The 20,368-nt window shown below is 39.6% G+C and overlaps 1 protein-coding gene across 1 annotated transcript in view; it reads right to left on the bottom strand.

The window, feature by feature from the left end:
• LOC128988657 (transcription factor HIVEP3-like) overlaps positions 1-20,368 on the bottom strand; it is a 66,466-nt gene that overhangs the window by 22,886 nt on the left and 23,212 nt on the right. The window contains exons 2-3 of the mRNA XM_054410152.1: positions 4,226-4,282; positions 74-2,895 (exon numbers count right to left, since the gene is read on the bottom strand). Coding sequence (XP_054266127.1) covers positions 74-2,895; positions 4,226-4,282 — 2,879 coding nt within the window. The remainder of the gene's footprint in view (positions 1-73; positions 2,896-4,225; positions 4,283-20,368) is intronic.

Below are 20,368 nucleotides of genomic sequence, written 5' to 3'. Positions count from 1 at the left end.
ATTGTTTACTTTAATATACCAATTACTTAAATTATCATTCTTTAAACAAAAAAGATATTAAAATGATGATTACCATTTGAGGGCGTTTGGGTGCACTGGAACCAGGTGAATGATTTTCATCCAGTGATCTCTTACGGATGTTGGTAGCAGTGCTTTGGTCAACTGGACTGTCCATGGTCTCATTGTTCACTTGAATCTTAGGAATATTCAACAATGATGGTTTAGTCACCCCTTGAGCTTTTTCAGTTTTTGGGATTTTTGAAAACTGTTCCTGTTGGCTACTGGATTTTGATTCTGACATTCTGGGGTATTTTTTATCTGATTCTAATTTAGGAGAGTAAACTGGCACATTAGGATTTGGCAAGAGACTGTGAGGTCCCGGCATTCCTGGAACATAAGGGATTTCTTTTCCTCCATGCAATATTGTGACGATCCCACTAGAATATTGGCTTGGAATTCCAACACCAGGAGAGCTGGGCGGAAGAAGGTTGGCTGTAGGGAGGGTGAGAGGGTTGTAGGCAGTTATGTTGGTCAGAGGATTGATAACAGCTGACTCCGGCAGGATGGAGGTGAAGGGGATGTACGGGAGTTGAACAGGAGGAGTTATGCCTTTGGGGATAGCCGGTATCACCAGCTTGTTCTGTTCTTGGAACCCTTGCACTTGGGCAGCAGAAGAGGAGATGACACTTCTAGAGGTAGGAGCTTGACGAGGAGACAGCTGTTCTTCTGTCTTGTGGGGTACTTGCACAATCGACCCACCAGAATGCAGTCCTTGCTTGGCAATCGTCACCACCACGTTGTTATCCGGATCGTTTTCCTCTTTTATAAAATTTTTCCCTAGGTGAGATGATATTTGTAATGGGATATCTGATGGCTTGGAGGGACCTCTATTTGTCGGTTCAATTCTTATGGTTTTTGCTTCGCCTCCTGGACTATCTAATATCTTCACTTCTCCACCAAACATTTGTAAATTTGAACGCATCGGGCACTTGGAAAGCTCTTCCAATGATCTCAGAGTGGTGGCTGATATGACCCTGGTTTCTGGAGTGCCGGGTTCAAATCTTCTTTTCTTCAGCAGTGTAGGGCTTGTTTCAGAAGACAGGGGACTCTTCGTGCGATAGCTGTCGACCAGAGGTGTGCTACCCAGTAAAGGTCCTGGGGATGGTTGAGACGGCGTGATCAGCATTGGTCCGTCTTTGTTTTTTCTGTAAGATGGAGAGTTCATGCCATGAGAGTCTCTATGAGGAGACGGACTATTGTGAGACAATCTGGATGATGCTTCGTTACCTTTACAATGATATAGTTGATGCATTTCTAGGTGCTCGGCACTACGATAAGCGATGGGATCCTTGCATAAATGGCACAAAAATTGACTAGAAGGTGAATAAGCTCTTTCATCAGAGACAGGTGGAGTAAGTGACAAGGAAGGTTTTACATCTACTACTGAAGTTCCTAAAGGTTGACCGACAGAAGAACTGATTGTAGCACCACTCGCCCTCGCCTTTAAGAGTAAGTCTTTTATAATAGAACCCTCAGGATTTTGGGGATTCCCAATAAATTCTTTTTTTATATCTAAATGATTTAACAACATAGCATCTGCCGCTTCAGTTAGACTCGAAGTTAATCTTAGGTAGTCTTTTGAAGAATGATTATTCAATTTGAGCGGAGTGGCAATAATTTTTTCTCGAAGAGGTTTAGTTGATTTTTCAGATATATCTTCGGAAAAACTCCTCTTGCGGTTATTCTGATCTTGAGCTCTTTGGTGGGAAGCGCTCTCTTTGTTGGTTGTTGTTAGATTCAACGGTTGAGCATCACAGATATCAGCTGTTGGAACATTAGAATACTTCAAAGGTGAGATCGCTGACTGGGGTCTGAGCAAAGCTAAAGCTAATTTTGAGTGTTTCGTCGTAGTTTTATCACCACAAACGTCTTCTGTACTTTCAACGACTACATGCCTCATGGCCTTCTTCATGTTAGTATCACAAGGAGTGAGTGACAAAGGAATTGGGCTCATAACAGAATTGCTATCGTTACTATTTGATCTCTGTAGATACTTTTTTGTCCAAAAGGGATCATTGGTTTCTACAATGGCTTGATTTTCACTTATAAGTTTACTGATATGACGATGAAGAAATTCTGGACTAGGAGACGAACCGCTTGTGAAAGGAGAAGGAGTGGAAGCGGGTACCACAGTGTTTGGGGTGGGGATCTTTAAATGCAGACGAGGAGGGGATCCTGTATTTTCTTTCTTCTCATCAAATTTCTCCAGGTCGTTTGGCGACTTCAACGGCCTCTCCATAAACCTATATTTCGGTTTATAAATAGATTTGGGCACTTCTTCCTTACTTTCCGGATCAGTGTCCACTCTAGAATTTACTGATGCCGCATTTGAAATATTTGAACTATCGTCTTCCTCCGAGGTGATCCCGTCTTCCCCGTCACACATGACCGGCACCTTCTCTCCGCTCTCCTCTAACTTACAAGCGTGCGCTCTTGAGCGGCAGTGTTTGTACAAGTTACTCTTAGTTTTAAAAGCGAAACCGCAAGGCAAACAGGGATAAGGTCGTTCGTTGGTATGAGCTCGGATATGTTTCTGAAGGACACTGGGCTTGGCGCAGGCCAGCTTGCAGTAGGAGCAGACGTAGCGGCCAGCGGGTGGAGAAGGGACTTTCTCACTGTCACTGGACGTCACCTCTGGCACTCTCTTGGCACGACTCCCGTTGAGCAGATTGTTAGACTCCTCAGGCAGCAGAGTACTTGCCATCTTCTTGAACTTCTTATGCAAGTACTTGCTGTGCAGCGCATCGCTGATGATGGAAGGTGGCTCTGACTTGATTGGTACTGTGTTCACCGTCATCTGGATTGCCTCTTCTTTCACAGAAATAGGGGGAATATCTGCACAAAAACAGAGAAATAACAAATTGTAAAAAGGAAAAGCATAAAATTAAAATGGTTTTAATATTTGTTTTCATAGGCTTTTAACTTTTTTTAAATATTAAAATGCTGTATGACCATTGGTTATTACAAGTTCCGTTGATGCAACTAAAAATGTATGCATTTGAAATACTTCGGTGTACCGGTATACTTTAATAAAATTTCAAGGGAAAACTAAACATAGAAACTAAAGTAGTGTTTGTTTTTTTGTGAAAATGAGGTTCTAAATAAAGTTATTTAATATGCCACATGCAATGAGGAATGTGAAGTGAAGTAGAATTTGTTTCTTTTTGAAAATAGAGTATCAATAATTTCCAAAGCCTGCCCCTCCATTGAAAAAGCTTATAGGGCTTCATGCCCCAAAGACGTTTATGAGAGATAATGACAAACAGTATAAATAACACTAGGGTAAAATTCACCAGATTCACTTTATTACAGACACTAGTTTGTTAGCTGTTTATTGATTACTTGATAAATGGAATGGATCCACAATGAGTTAGTACAATCATATTTTTGTGTGGAATCCCACAGGTTCTCTTGGTCATTTTTATAAGCCGATACCTACAATTTCAACTGTTCTACTTGATGTAAATAAACTTAATAGGCAATTACCTTCAAATACTGTGATGGATTATTCCATGAAGTTAAAAAATATCATTTCCTTAAACAAGATTAGGATGAGAGTAATCAGGGGTAGCTTGGCAATGGAAATTTAACTAATGATTTTTTGTAATAGCATTTTATAGGTAATATTTCCAAATTTTTCAGCAACACATGATGAGATCCATGATGTAAAAACATTTTATTTTTACCATTTACAGCACTAACATATTAATCAGTTCTTAATAGTAGAGTAATGGCTAAAAAATTTTAATTGTTTCAGATTTTTTTTTACCCTTAGAACTAGTATATTTAACTAGTATTAACTAGTTGTTGTCTGTTGATACTACTTTAAAAAACCATTATTATTCTCAAATTGAACATTTATGATTTTTGAATTTAAAATTCCTTTCAAAAATACTTAAAAAATATCCCTCGATACCTATATGAAATTGAATTTTACAAAAATTTAAATATCCATAATAACACTTTTGTTTACAAAATAGTTTTATGATTTAGTAAAAATCATCGTACAAAAACTCATCGTAAATACTCTTTACAAACTTGAAGCAAACATATTTCTGGGATGTACATAGACCTACTACTCATTCTTATATAAATAGAAAATTGTTAGACACACTGAGTAACAAAATACTGTAATTTCTGTTATGAATTCCAAAATAAGACTCACCATTATACAACTTGTTTTTGAGCGGAGCGGATCTGGATATGGCTTCTGGTTTCACACCTGAACAGAAAATGTAACGTTACTAAGACAGCCGCTTCAGTTACAGAGCTACTCATAGACTAACAGCTGTATGGTAGAACGGGGACTGATAACACTGATAAGGTAGGAGGAGGGGGGGAGGGGCTGCGTCACTGATACGTACGTCTGTCTTGTACAAACATCTAGTAGATGCGCAACTCTGCTTGGATTGTTTGACGCCTACGATATGTATACAACATGATTGGAGGAGCTGATAACAAAACGTGCAGAAGCAAATACGGTATAGCCTGTGTTGAAGGCTGTAACTTTTGTTCCGCGGTTGAAGGCTAATTTCTTCACATCACTTTTGTGCCGGAGGTCAGCAGGTAGACTTCGGAACCGGCCGAAATACCTGTTCTTCCGCGAGAGAGAGAGAGAGGGATGTACTTTCCCTCCCCCAAATCCTATTTTTCGCCCTCCTCCTAACTCTTTCTTTCTTGTGGGCTTTAAAACTCGTTAAATTATAATTTTCTACTTAACAAATATATCAATAATTTAACATAACCTAACTTAACCGAACATAGAGATGTCCGCGAAACAACAGCGATGCAGCCGGCCGCGAAATATAGCTGACCCCCGGAACAAAAGTGATGTAAGGAAATTAGCCTTCAACCGCGGAACAAAAGCGACACACGCGTGTTGAAACATCATAACCTATCAATCCAACCACTGACCTTTCGAGGAAATATAGGATCTTGAGTTGTACGATTTTACAATCAAGGTAGCTGATTCGTCTCCGAGAGGCAGGACCCAGATGACAGTTTTGTTATAAATCAGAAGAGACATTGTTTTGTTTATTATATAATCAACGGTAGTAACCATATTACATATAGTACCTATACATATTGGCAAGTTATTATCAAGAAGGCCATGAGGAAGACGCGGAGAATAGGCGAAGAGGACCGGCTCGCTGTCTTGGAAATTCTACAAGTGAGTACGGATCGCCATTTTTACTATCACTTTTTCTAAGTCCAATTAGCCTAGAAATTATCAAGTTAAATGCAATTACATTAACTGGCGACGAGTGTAAATTAAAGTATTTTACTTTGTGCGCGTGTGAAAGTCTTTTATTCGATTTACAAGAGAAAATTAAATTGTGTTCGACCAAAAGGAGTTTGGTTCAAACAGGCAAAGACGCCTTGCAGGAAAAATCTGGTCGAAAAAGAAGGAAAATTTTGATTTTTACTGGAATTCAAGCATTATTCCGAAGCTAAAAGTATTTTATATTTTGGAGAAAGGTATTTGGTTGTATATAAGTCTATTTTTTCCCAACTAGTTGGTTTTGTGATGGAGTAATGAACTTTTTAAAACTTCCAGACTCACGTCTAGGGTTGCCCCTTTTTAGGCCTAGGCCTATTGTCTTACTTCAGACACCATATGATAATCACGAAAAATGGCTTCGAAACAAATACTAGGGAAAATACAAGAGTTCAATAAAGACCAGGAGTCTTTTGAAAATTATATTGAAAGATTACAATTTTTCTTTAAAGTAAACTCAATTGAGGACAATGCTAAAGTTCCCCTTTTTATCTCCCTTATGGGACCAGATCTTTATAGCACGCTTAAAAATCTTTTATTGCCAAAGAAACCCGGTGAGGTTACATTTGACGTCATTGTTACGACTTTAACTTCATTCTTTTTGCCTAAGAAAAATAAGGCCTATGAACGTTTTGTCTTTAATAAGTGTGCACAGAAGGAGGGGGAGGCGGTGTCAGAGTTTGCCGTACAGCTAAAAAAACTTGCGTCCACCTGCGACTTCAAGGAGTTCTTGGATGATGCTCTCAGGGATAGGTTTTTGTGTGGCCTTCGTTCAAACGAGATTCAGAGTAGGCTATTATCCGAAGGTGATACTCTTACCTTTGACAAGGCATTACAGTTAGCCCTAGTTTTAGAAGATGCTTCTCGTAGTGTAAGGAGTTTGCACCCAGATTTATCAGACCGCACCATTTCTGAAATTAATTTTGTAAAGGCTCAGAGGCCTAGAGACCAATCAGGGGGGTTCAATCACAACTACAAAGGTCAACGCCAGAGATCGTGTTATTGCTGCGGGAAAAACCATGATTTTAAGAATTGTTTTTACAAGGATTTTATCTGTCATAACTGTAATAAGAAGGGGCATTTGTCCAAAATGTGTAGGCAGCCTTCAAGTAGACCTTTGGTAAAGGGCAAAATAAATCTCTGTTCGGAGAGCGATGAAGATGAATTAGCGGGAACTAAGTCGGCTACTGCGCCGGAATATGAGTTGTATAGTATAGGCCTAGCCTACACTGGTAGTAGTCATGGTTCAACACCTAAGAATTCTTTTACCGTAGAAATGTTAATCAATAGTTTACCTATCAAAATGCTTATTGACACTGGAGCAGTGGTTAGCATAATGCCAGAAGATGTTTTTGTTAATACCTTTAAGGAGGATAGGCCTAAGTTAACGAAAAGCAACATTTACCTTAAGACTTATACTGGACAGCGTTTAAGTGTTCTGGGCGAGTTTCAGGCGAGAGTCACAAATAATGACACAACGTTAGATCTGCCGATGGTGATCATCCGAAGCGAAACTCCAAACCAACCAGTGTTACTAGGCAGGAACTGGCTTAACAGGATCAAATTGGACTGGGGAAAACTGGTCAAGGATAATAACCTAGATGGAAGACAAGTGAAGGACAAGGACATGGTGGGCGTTGTAAACGGTAAGAATTTTCCAATAGATTCTACCATAAGGAGTTTGAAGGAAACTTTTGCGCCTGTTTTTGAAGTAGGTGTAGGGACTATAAAGGGAACAGAAGTAGAATTGGTTCTGAAAGAGAATGCTAAACCAATATTTTGTAAAGCTCGTAACATTCCGTTTGCCTTAAGAGGGGCTGTTGAGAAGGAAATCGAAAAACTTGTGGAAAATGAAGTAATCTATCCAGTTACGCAAACTGAGTGGAGTACACCAATTGTGGTGGTAGGGAAACCTAACAATGAAGTAAGAATATGTTGTGATTTTAAGGTTACATTGAACCCCTGGTTGAGAACCGATCATTATCCACTACCGACAACCGAGGATATTTTCTCAAACATATCCGGTGCAAAAGTTTTCACAAAAATTGATTTGAGTTCAGCATATAATCAAATCTGTGTTAGTCCAAGCTCCCAAGAGCTATTGACAATTAATACACCTAAGGGTTTATTCAGATATAAGAGACTCCCTTTTGGGATAACAAGTGCTGGCGCAATTTTCCAGTCAGTTATGGATAAAATTCTAGCAGGGATTGAAAATGTACACTGTTACCTGGATGATATCCTTATTACTTCTCAGTCTTTTGAAGATATGTACGAAAAGGTTAAGGAGGTTTTGTCCCGATTGCAACAGTACGGAGTGCGAATTAACGCAGGGAAAAGTGAATTTTTTAGGGACAGTCTTACATTTTTGGGACATCGTCTGGATGCAAGGGGAATATACCCCAGTGAGGAATTAACAGCAGATATTGTTAAGGCTCCTAGGCCAACCGATCTAACCCAACTGCGGTCATACATAGGCTTATTAAACTACTACGGGAAATTTCTCCCAAATTTGTCTACTCTGCTACACCCTTTATACAACTTGTTAAACAAGGGGGTCAAGTGGTCCTGGTCGGAAGAGTGTGAAAGAGCATTTCAAAAGAGTAAAGAGCTCCTTTTGACAAACAAGGTTCTCATACCCTTCAATCCGAAACTAGACATAGTTGTCATGGCGGATGCTAGTCCATATGGAGTAGGGGGGGTAATCTCACATCGGCTTCCTGACGGGTCCGAAAAACCCATAGCCTTTGGATCAAGAACACTATCAGTACATGAGGCTCGATACTCACAAATAGAGAAGGAAGCGCTCGCTTTAGTATTTGTTGTAAAAAAATTTCATACCTTCTTGTACGGTAGACGTTTTATCTTAGCAACGGATCACCGTCCTTTGACCTTTTTGCTTGGTCATAACAAGTCAATCCCTACTTTAGCAGCCGCCCGGATTCAGAGATGGGCTCTGACCCTAGCAGCTTATGATTACGAGCTGGTTTACCGAAAAGGTTCTGATATGTGTAATGCAGATGCAATGTCAAGACTGCCCTGTAATGTTGATTGCAACCCAGATGAAGTCGTAGCTTTCTTTTCTTCCATTGATGAAATGCCCATAACCTTCAAGGAGATTAGTCTCGCCACCCGCCACGACCCCGTCTTGTCTAAGGTGTTGGACTATACGTTGAATGGGTGGCCTAGCTATAACAACAACCCCCAATTGAAGCCATATTTCTCAAGGTCTACCGAATTGTCTGTTGAGCAGGATTGCTTACTCTGGGGAAGGAGAGTTGTGATACCGGCGCCGCATCGGAAGGAAGTTTTGGCACTCTTGCATAAGGAACATCCAGGGGAAAGTCGAATGAAAAATCTGGCCCGCAGTTACGTGTGGTGGCCCAACATGGATAATGACCTAGAGGAGATGGTTAAAAATTGTTTTATTTGTCAGTCCACTAGGAATTCGTTGCAGTTGGCCCCGTTACAACAGTGGTCGTGGCCCAAGCATTGCTGGCAGCGCATACACATTGATTTTGCCTCATTCCACAATAAGGAGTTTTTGATTATTATTGATAGCTTTTCAAAATGGATGGAGGTTTTCTACATGACGTCAATCACGTCAGCCAAGACAATCGAGAAACTCAGGACTTGTTTTTCTGCCTACGGTCTTCCGTCAACTTTGGTATCAGATGGTGGCCCTCAACTTAATTCAAAAGAGTTTGATGATTTTTTGAAAGCCAATGCTATCCTTCATGTGGTCACCCCACCGTACCACCCAGCTTCGAACGGCCTTGCTGAACGAGCGGTACAGACTACCAAAAAATCTTTTATCCGTCAGCTTTTACATGATGAGAAGTCCGGAGAACCTCGGGCTTTACAACATCGCATCGACAGTTTCCTCTTCGCCTATCGAAATACTCCGCATTCGACCACAGGAAGTACCCCAGCAGAATTATTCTTACGATTTGTACCAAGAAATCATTTGAGCTTGTTAAAACCCCACCTCGCCCGTTCAGTTGATGAAAAACAGTTGAAAATGGAAGAAGCGGCTAATAAGAGAAGAGGCAAATTCAGATCATTTGTAGTAGGGGAGGAAGTATATGTTAAAAGCGTAAGACAGGAATCTTTAAACTGGATGCCAGGACAGGTTGTTAAGGTAGTGAGTCAAGTGACTTATTTAGTGAAGGTACAAGGCCGTACTCGCTTTGTTCATGCTGACCACTTGCGTCCTAAATTTGGAACAAATGTCGAAGAAGAAACCCTTATGACATTACCTACACCAGTTTCCCCAGGAAGGCCTAAGACTAGCCCGGGTATTAATAAAACAGTAGAGGAGATGAAGGATGGTTGCGAGATGGATCAACCTATAATTCAAGACGAAGTACATGAACCTGACCCAGTGAAGACAGTAAAAACCCCAAGCCCCGGAGGACCTCTTCGCCGTTCTCAGCGTGAGAGAAAACCTCCAAGGAAACTCGATCTTTAATCGAAGTAAATAAGTTCCCTCCAAGAAGAATTAAGTATTTTATGTTCATGAAGAAGTTTTAATTTTTGTTTTTATTTTGAGAAGATATATTGATTGTTTTATCCTTTTATGATGGTTGGGAGGGAATTGTTATAAATCAGAAGAGACATTGTTTTGTTTATTATATAATCAACGGTAGTAACCATATTACATATAGTACCTATACATATTGGCAAGTTATTATCAAGAAGGCCATGAGGAAGACGCGGAGAATAGGCGAAGAGGACCGGCTCGCTGTCTTGGAAATTCTACAAGTGAGTACGGATCGCCATTTTTACTATCACTTTTTCTAAGTCCAATTAGCCTAGAAATTATCAAGTTAAATGCAATTACATTAAGTTTGTCATTAGGCTATTAATGATACTATCTACCAAAAGGTGGACGTTGAGTAGTAATAATACCAGGGTTTGGACCGTTGCCTTACAAAAAACGTTAAAATGCCAAAAGCGTAGTAAATACACGAAAAATGGAAAAATGTATTAGATTTCTGCAGCAATCTGTCGAATTTCAATATGTATATATACCAAAATAACATAATTGAACACTCATGCGCGGAATGTACTTCTCGTAAGAAAATACATTCTGAATTATTTAAATATACATTGCGTAGTGCAGGTTTTCTTCTATAGTCGTAGGTAAATAAACTTAAACCCAAAGGAAGAGCATCAAATTGCAATTTTACTTAACAAATTGCATGCAGCTTACGCCTTGTCTAGCAAACTCAACTTGAACACGTTGATTCATCGCAGTATGATGAGTATGATTGAAACTTCTCACATTTTATGCTCATCAAGCGATTTTTTTTGTATTGTAAAATGTTATTTTAACAAACAGTTTAGTATCTACAATGATCATGATTTTCTGCAACCTGTACTGTGTCAGTCGTCTGGAGGAGAATGCCGCCGACACAAATCTAGTGTGGAGGTCGAGACGTTGTTTTTGTTTGTACAGTGAGTGCATTGCAGACATTGACATGACCCACACTTTCAGGCTATTTCAAGACTAATCGGTCGTTGCTGGAGAGGAAACAAGGCTTCAACCGAGTGAGTAAAAACTGTAAATATGTTGTGTTTTGGAATGCAGTTTTATAATTATAATTGAGCGAATATCAAATTATGTGAGGGGAGACTAAATTCACGGTTTATAAATTAAACTGTTTCTACATAAAGTGCACAAGTGCTACTTTAAAATTCTTGTGTTTGAAATCAATATTTGCGACATAAGTCACAAGCCCTGCATTTAATTAAAAATGTAGTCTTTGAGATTTTATTTCTACGTCAGTGATAACAGTAGCGTATTTCTGGTGAGCTGTATAGTAATTAAGATGATCAGTAGAATATATATTTTTCAAAGTGACGAGTGACATATAGCTTATTCATGTCAAACAAAATTATCAAAACAAGTGTGACAACAGAACGTAGTTAAGTTATAATGAATTACCTATGTGAAGTTTGCTCAGTGAAATTGTTGTCCAGTTCTTATAGGTTTTTAGATTGCTCTTCATGTTTACACGTTTGGTGCGATGGAACGGTTGTGTAAAATTCGCGAGAGGGCGAAGTGATGTGGAGCCACTGCCACAATGAGATAATAGGCTCACTTCAACACGCTTCCGTCCCCCTCCTGCTACTGCTACGTCACTATTTGGTGGAATTCTTACAACTTCGGGTTTCATACTTCTAAATGAAAAATTGTCTTAAATTAACGCATCAACCACCTTTACATAGATAAAAATAATATAGCCTTCAACGCAATCAAGTTGGCAGTATTGACTCTGCATGACACTGTAGTCATGTTTGGTGAATAATTCTATGGTAGGTAACTTGCATGTTATTTAAAAAAATAACTCCAATTTTATTTTCTTCTGTGTGGAATTCTTAGATTAAACCGACGCATAAATTCAGCTCCGCCACCAAGCACCACCGGTCGTTACACCAGAGGTAGGGTGTATAGTGGAATTCTCTCAACTTACTGCTGAGTTTCTACCACACACACTATAAAGCTAGGCGCCCACCGGGCAACTCAGCGGGTGACGCGGCGCGGCGCGACGCCGTGGAAAAAAGTTGCCACGTATCCGTGCCATGTTATCTTATGGACTGACGCCCACCTAGCAACCCAGCGGGTGGCGCAACGCGGCGCGGAAAAAAAACTTCTTCTCGAATCCGGCAGTGAGAATTCGGTGGAGAATTTCTTCCTCTCGTGTTGCGGCGCCTCCGTTGAGTTGCCTGGTGGGCGCGGGGTAGAGGCACGGAAACGGCGTCTGCCCCTCGTCTGCCGCTCATTCGGGTGTTTTCGGAAAGTATCGTGAGCCCTTCGGGAGTGTTCGGGTCCGAATCGAAGTGCACTGTGCATCCCCTCCAAAAGAATAATTCTCAGCGCTGCCCCGCGCTTCCGCTAGAGTTGCTTGGTGGGCGCGAACCCTGGAGAAGCGGACGGAAGTTTTTCTCCGCGTCGCGCCGTGCCGCGCCGCGCCGCGTCACCCGCTGAGTTGCCCGGTGGGCGCCTAGCTTTTAAGAGCAAGGCTCCAAGTTAAAATAATTCGCGAGCAACGACACGCCACTCCGCTTTGCATTCCTCGCCACGCTCGGCAGCGCGACACGGCAGGCAGCGACTGTCTACATGCAGCCTTCTGGTTCTCAGCATACTGATTACATTCCACAATCATCATAACAGGAGCCCCTGCATTGTGTGTGTAAAATATGCAAGTAAATGGAACTAGACTCGTTATACTTTCACAAAAGAATACATTTGTTGCCTTCGACAAGAAATTTAGATTAATTTGGTTCGGATTTACCTGTTTACACGTGCGTAATTGCGTATACTCTTTAAGAAGGTTTACTTCTATAATACACAGAACGTTAACTCTAAACATGATGAGCATTAAAATAATGCAATAGCAGATTCCTTGTGCTTGTTTGCTACTCTAAAATTTAAAGATATGGGGTAAGCTGGTCCAGGATTAGAACGGAAGGCTTCGGCTTCCGAGGTCCCGGGTTCAGATCCCGCCAAATAATGGTTTTTAGTAATGATAATGCCACTACCCTCTAAGCCTGAAGAAAAGGCTCCGTACAAGAGCGTAGAATGCAAAGGAAGGACCTACAACACATTTTAAAGTTAACCAATGTATATTGGATATGGTATAAGTTTAGCCAAAAGACAATGAACAAGCATCAGGTATTTGTTTCGCAAGGCCCGGTAGGCGCCTGGTCTGGTCTAGTGTTGACTCATACCAAGGCTCGCCGTAGTCTTTACTTTCACTGTCACCTGCCTACAAACACGACTAGTCTAGGGAAAAGGTCTGCATAGTCACCACTGAGTTTGATGCATGTAAAATATGCAAATAACTAGATTTTTAACCCACAATTTTATCGTGCACCTGACTTCCTTTCCAGTGTACAATGAAAATGAAGGTGAACTAAATTAGTAAGGTTAGGTTAGGTTTAAAAATAAATAAATATCGTATGAAAATGTTTTACATGGTCTGGAGAGACATGTACTTACAACGAGCTCCAAAAGATTAAATTGCAACAATCTAACATTCTGTTATACGTTAGTTTTCCCACTCACGAAAACCCCCTACGGTACATACATGTAGCCCATATGCATCAACTACTGTATTTCTAACTTACATCACTTTTAGTTACCTAGTACAAAGGGATTATTTAAAAAGTGGTGGACCTGTACTTAGTTATAATTAATTAACATAATATGCCAATTATGTAATAAAATAAGACTAATGAACGACGCACAGCTACATCCCGCAAGCTTTACCATACATGATAGTTAATTAACAATACTTTAACATTAGAAATAGACGCCGTCAAGTCTATCAGTCACTTCTAGGAAGTCATCGAGTCGTGGAAGACGAGTCAAGTCAACTAACTGCTAGAAAGTCACGTGTTCATAATCATTAATGTCCTCTAGATAAACAACAGCGGCGCGGCGCGGCGGAGGAGTGAGTCATCAGCTGTTTTGTGTTGATCAGCTGTTTGGCAGACACACCGAGGTGGAAACTGACCTATCAACGGCCAACATCAGCGCTTTCGTGGTCTTTGGTAACCTGAAAATAGGCTGATGGGGAAACACGTCGCAATTCTACTTGATGTTATACTGACTCGAGTTTTTTCCCCCTATACCTAATAGATTTGGTTGTCAGGTAGTTTTTATTAACACTAATATATTTTATTGAGTTAGCCTATAGGATATTTTACTAACAATTCCCACATAAATTGTTATGTTGCAATAAATTCTGAAAGCTTTTTTGCATTCTTTGGTCATCCAGCTAAAAATGAGTTTTCAAATATGTGTGGGGATGATATGCACTCTCCTAAAAGATTGTACAAATAGACGTTACACTTTACCTAGAGTATGTTCATGGTAATTGCTAACATGACAACTTATATATGCTATGGCGACTGACTATGCATAGTAGAGCAAGCCCCCAACCTCCAGCTGTAATTGAAATCTTTGTCTACAAAATGGTGTAGACAAGTTTTATTGACATAAATTGGGCGTACGAGAAATTAAAACTTTACGATCAGAACTGTATTTTGATTAGAAATATTTGGACTACAGAGGGGGGGTGAGATAAGGAAGCCCATTTCGACATAAGGAGTGAATTGGCTATGAGATTGATTGATTTGACTGCATCAGTCAGAAAGTTTTCTCGAAAGAGAAACACGTGAATTAAATTAAGTTTGCAATATTTTCAATGCTTGAAATAAGTTACATTGAGTTACAGAATAATTAGGTAATCATTGTTGAGTTCAAATTTCGTGAAATGTTCGGGTTATTATCGGCTTCGGCACGAGTAATCTATCGTTACAAAATTACACCAATCCCAAATGTTTAACTGCACGTGTACATACCTTGCATGTCAACAACAAACATCTTGACTTGAATAAAACTACCACAAGATTGACAGATAATATAAGAGACAGAAACAATGAATTTCGTTATACGTTTTGCAATCAAGTCCAATTACGCGGGCGGATCGGTGCGTCAAAGACGATAGAGTCGCGTCACACGGGCGTAGTTTAGAGGTCCATGGAGCATATAGCAGACGACAGATGTGCCTATGACCTTGGATCCGCCTGTTGTGATCGTCTTGCTTCTTGACTCATCGACGGCGCAAACAACAATCTCCATACAAATACAATATCTGTCTCCAGTGATACGTTTCAGCACGTAAATACCAAGAGTACGTTTAATAATTTTTTATAGGTGTTCGCCCCTTAGGCTATATTTTCTTAAGCTGTATCGCTGAATATTTTTTAATATAAATTCTTACGGTTCTTAGTAGGTTATTTCATGTTTGGGTGTTACTTTTTGTGTAACCAGAAAGTACAAAAATACGTCATATAACACGTGTACATATATTTACACTTGTACTGTTCAGTAACAATACGGTAAACTAATATAAGATGGTAAGTGGTGATCGATTTCTATAGGTCACTCCAATCATCGTCAGACGCAATAGGCGAATTACATTAGTTTACCGCATTGTGTGTAAACAGTGCAAGTGTGAGTAAATATATTATTACAAGTGTTATTTGACATATGTTTAAGTACTTTCAGGTGATTTAATAACACGTACGATGCTGATCTGATCAAGAAGTTATTTTAGTGTAACGCATACCTCTTTTTGGATTCTACAATCAGTATTCTACAAGAATGCGTAAAATATAATCAAATAATATAACTATAAGTTATACTAGCTGGCCCGACAGACGTCGTCCTGTCCTAGTGTGGATTTATGTCAAATGCTCGTTCATTTTCAAGATGAGTTCGTTCAATCATGTCCTGGTTAAAGTTCGTTCGCTACGCTCGCTCACCATTTGGTTGCTAATTAGCTGTTGAAGTTCGTTCGCTACGCTCACTTACCTTTAGGTTGGAGCTCGTTCGCTGCGCTCACTTGCCTTCAGGTTAGCTCGTTCGCTACGCTAACTCGCCTCCAGGTTGAAGTTCGTTCGCTACGCTCACTCACCTTTTGGTTGCAAGTTAGCTGTTATCATAAATAAAAAAAATATATAGTGCTGCACCCTGTTGGTAAACCTATTAACTTTTTAATGCTATTGAACATCACAGAATCAGATAGTTTAGTTGAACCAGCTGTTAAGATTCTTTAATTCCATTTAAATATGAGTACTCATAAGGTTAACATGGGAAACTCCAGAGCCACTGGGGCGGAGCCCTATTGACGGATCTGCACCAAACTTCACACAAACCATCCTTGAATAATGCTTAATAATGCCTGAAAGTTTCATTACAATCTGTCGAGCGGTTTCGGAGTCCATAAAGGACAAACATACAAATATACAAACATACAAATATACAAACATACAAATATACAAACATACAAATATACAAACATACAAACATACATTGGATTTTATATATATAGAAGATTATTTGATTATATTTTACGCATTCTTGTAGAATACTGATTGTAGAATCCAAAAAGAAATAATAGGTATGCGGTACACTAAAATAACTTCTTGATCAGATCAGCATCGTACGTGTTATTAAATCATAATCATAATATAATCAAAAAATATAACTCTATTACAATTACTCGTAATTGTAATAGAGTTATATTATTTGATTATATTTTACGCATTCTTGTAGAATACTGATTGTATAATCCTACTATAATATTATAAATGAGAAAGTTTGGATGTATGGATGTATGGATGTATGGATGTATGTTTGTGACAAGTGAACGCGATAAATACTGGTCGGATTGGGCTGAAATTTGGCATGATGATAGCTCACATTCCCGATTAACATATAGGCATATTCTTATTTCAAAAATCCTTTCGGGCTCCGCCCCAGTGGCTCTGGAGTTTCCCATGTTAACCTTATGAGAAATGAAATTATTGAATCTTAACAGCTGTTTCAATTAAACAAGTTGGTTCTGTTCTGTGATGTTCAATAGCATTAAAGTTACAAAAATTACCAACAGGGTGCAGCACTATTATTTCTTTTACATTTATGACAACAGCTAATTTGCAACCAAAAGGTGAGTGAGCGTAGCGAACGAGCTCCAACCTAAAGGTGAGTGAGCGTAGCGAACGAGCTCCAACCTAAAGGTGAGTGAGCGTAGCGAACAAACTTCAACCAGGACGTGATTGAGCCATGCGAACGAGATAATCTTGAAAATTAAGAAGTTAAACGGGGCAAAGCCCGCGGGTTACAGCTAGTTGAATATAATTGTAATAGAGTAATTGTAATTGTAAATAGTTTGGCCAAACTAGAGGCGAGAGAGAAGTAGAAAAGTATTTTCTATGGTAAAATCATTGCGGATAAGATTATTTTACTAATGATAAGTGATATGTAGGATGTCAAAATTTAAACTACAGTTTATTTTATGTGGCTCAAACATTTACGGCTAAAGCATAGCTTCAATGCAATTTGTGATATATTCGCTACTGTTAACGTTTTTAAATAGTTATTCGACGAAAGAACATTTTCTATTATAAATCAAATTCAAAGTTTTCCCAAAGCTGTACATGCCGATAGAAAATGTACTAACATATCGCGAACCCAGCTACAATGGATAGAAAATGTTAATTTCACACGGTTTGCCATGTTTATCGTTAAGATCCATGTAATTGTATACTCTGTTCAAGATGAGACGCCACGACCAAGACAACACAATAGGAGAAGACGAGTAACTTAGTGTGGGTTTGCTGATGTAGCTTGTGGCTTGTAGCGACAAAGGCAGTAATGGTATCTGTAGGAGGTGTTTGACAGCAACCTTGAGTATATCATCTCTCATGAGCCAGCTAGCTTGGTACACAACATGGTGCGACTAACGCTAATGACTTGAATGACTCGCTGAATTTACAATTAGTCAAATTTTGAATAGCTTGAGTTGGTGTCAAACGACTTCTCGCAACAAATACGTTACAAATGTTCGGCCACAGAGTATAGAACATATATAGAATGGACGTTAATCAACAGAACGTGAATTAGATCAATTAGAATCAATACGAATTTTGAATCAATTAGACCATGAATCATATATAGATTAGACCATGTATAGAATAGACCATGGTCCTCGGTCTCTCATTGGGCATATACACAATCGGTTGATTTACACTGCTTTTACGGGTAATATTTTACAACATTATTTAACTACAACATAATGAGTTTGCTGCTGAAAGGTACCTTATGACATCGTAGATACTAATGTGGAAGCCAGTTTTCATATTTCACAAGTATTGTCAAGGAATGTCAGTTACCATCCTGCACTGTCAAAAAAGGGTGTTTCACTCTTGTTGTTTCTCGAACTTCGAGGATGGAAGAAAAATATGAGAATTATGTACTTTGACTTGAACAAAAGTTAAAAGTAGCCGTTTTTTACCTAGGCCTATATTATTTTAAATTCTGTCCGATCTAAATAGCTGCGTGAATTACAACCGCTCTAACTTCTGAGTCAGCTCGGTAGGTGTTTCCCCTGCAGATTGAAGGTGCTCTGCTCGCAGGTGCTGGGGTCGTTTGTTTACTGTAGGTGCGGCAGGTGATACGCGGCTACGCTGTAGCGGGAGAAAGGAGGAAGAGAATGCAGAGGTAAGGTGGTGGAGGGGGCAGAGCCCTAGTGGGCAGCTACAGGCTCGGCGGAGTCCCCAAGGTGACGTTACACAACTGGGACTGACTCCGACTCCAGTCCAGTTCTCCAGCCGACCAGTGCTGGAGCTGGAGAATCCAGCCAGACCCTATGGTGTACCTTTGGATTGGATAAAGTAGTCCAGCTTTAAAGTATCTTTGAATATTGAATTCCTGCCGCGTTTCTTACTGATTACACTAGCTGAGTCAAGTGAAAATATTTAGGCCCTACAATCCTGAAAATATTACATCAGTTTTAAAAAGTTACAATTTTACAGTATCCAACAGCATTTCGAGATCCATATTTTTTTGTTAAAGGTTGCAGAACACACTGTAATCCACATCTCTAAAAGTAGTATGGTTGTTGAGTTATTTTTGTTGACGGATATTTTTTCGAATCAAATGGTAGAGCCAAAACAGTGCACTAGATGTAGATGTTTTGAGGACGGTTAATCCACAAATACTTCAATTTGCTGATTTCTTAGGATGTTCTTTACAAGTTTTGACTTAGTGACGAACAAAACTGTTATAGCTAGGAGATTAATGGAATAATTAACATTAAAGAAAAGCTACGTTAATGAGTTATTTTAAACCTTGAAACACATTGTACAACTGACGTATTTTTCTATACAGAATACGCAGATAAAACAAAGAAAATCTGAAGAATGCTAGGATTTGATTGTACAAAATCTCGGTTTTACGTAAAGAACAGTCTGTAAGATCAAAGATGTTATTGATTGTCTGTCTGAAGGCTTTGGAAGTAGAAATGTCAGACAGAGAGGCGACATAGCGTCGACCTACCCTTGCGACATAACAAACATCCCTCGCACCCGCCTACCCCTCAATACTCTCCTGTATAATATCTTTCCAGAAAGATGCATTCATAACACGAAATGAAATTTAGATCAAAATGCGAAATAATTCAATATGCAGAACTCAATAAACATGTTTCGCTTCCGACAGGTGTTGTGCGTATGATATGTCGTGTTGAACATGGGAGAACTCGTGAAACCGCTTACTTTTCGTCCTGTTATAGGAATTCCCTATGTTAACTATGTGATCTAAATTTTATGGTCTGCGCGGTTGAGTGAAAACTGTGGGTAATGATGGGACCACGAAGTATTAAGCCTACACCACGTTACTCTGGTATCCATGGCAGTTGACATTAATTAAATGTCACCTGTGTTTATAATTTATCTTCGCGAAATTCTGCATCTCTGCGTACAATATTGCTCATTTTCACCTCTCGTAAGTAATTCCCCGTTGATCCTAGTTTACGACTGACATTGACATTGAAGTGTTGTTGGCTTGGTTATTGTCACGTATGAATAGTCCTACTATAGTTCGGCCGCTTAGAAAGCGACCTCCTCCAGCATTGGTTTAGCATTTGCGCGCATAACGTTTTCTAATTCTTAAGGCTAGTACTCACTAGGACACCCGGTCGCTTATCAACCGGCGACCTGGTTGACGAACGACTAAGTTGATGATTGAACGTTTTATTGCCGGGGAGTACACACTAGGATACCTAGCACTTTCAACCGAGCAGGAAATCAAAATTTGTTGGTGATGGACTGTGTTTGGTTCTGGAATCTGGTTCGAGCTCTAGTTGCACTAACCTGTGTGTTGTGACCATTATACATCGATGGTTGTGACAACATGCCCACCTACGAAGAAGAGGTTGCTGCCACAGTTATAATTCTAATTAATTGCAGTAACCATAGAAGAAGGAAGACATTGTTCAAAAGATTTTGGGCTAAAGGGTGGCTTCAACGCAGACACAGTTACAGCTACATGGCACTTCTACGAACTTTGCGAGATGATAATCTTTAGGATTACAAGAATTATTTGAGGATGTCAGGCGACAATTTCCGTCACATTTTGCAATTGGTGACGCCTCATATTGGAAAAAAGGA

The sequence above is a fragment of the Macrosteles quadrilineatus genome, unplaced genomic scaffold (genome assembly GCF_028750875.1).
Source record: "Macrosteles quadrilineatus isolate MER2022 unplaced genomic scaffold, UCM_ALF_1.0 Scaffold_3__2_contigs__length_128488019, whole genome shotgun sequence".
Lineage (NCBI taxonomy): Eukaryota > Metazoa > Arthropoda > Insecta > Hemiptera > Cicadellidae > Macrosteles > Macrosteles quadrilineatus.
This window is presented reverse-complemented; position numbering and strand designations above follow the sequence as displayed.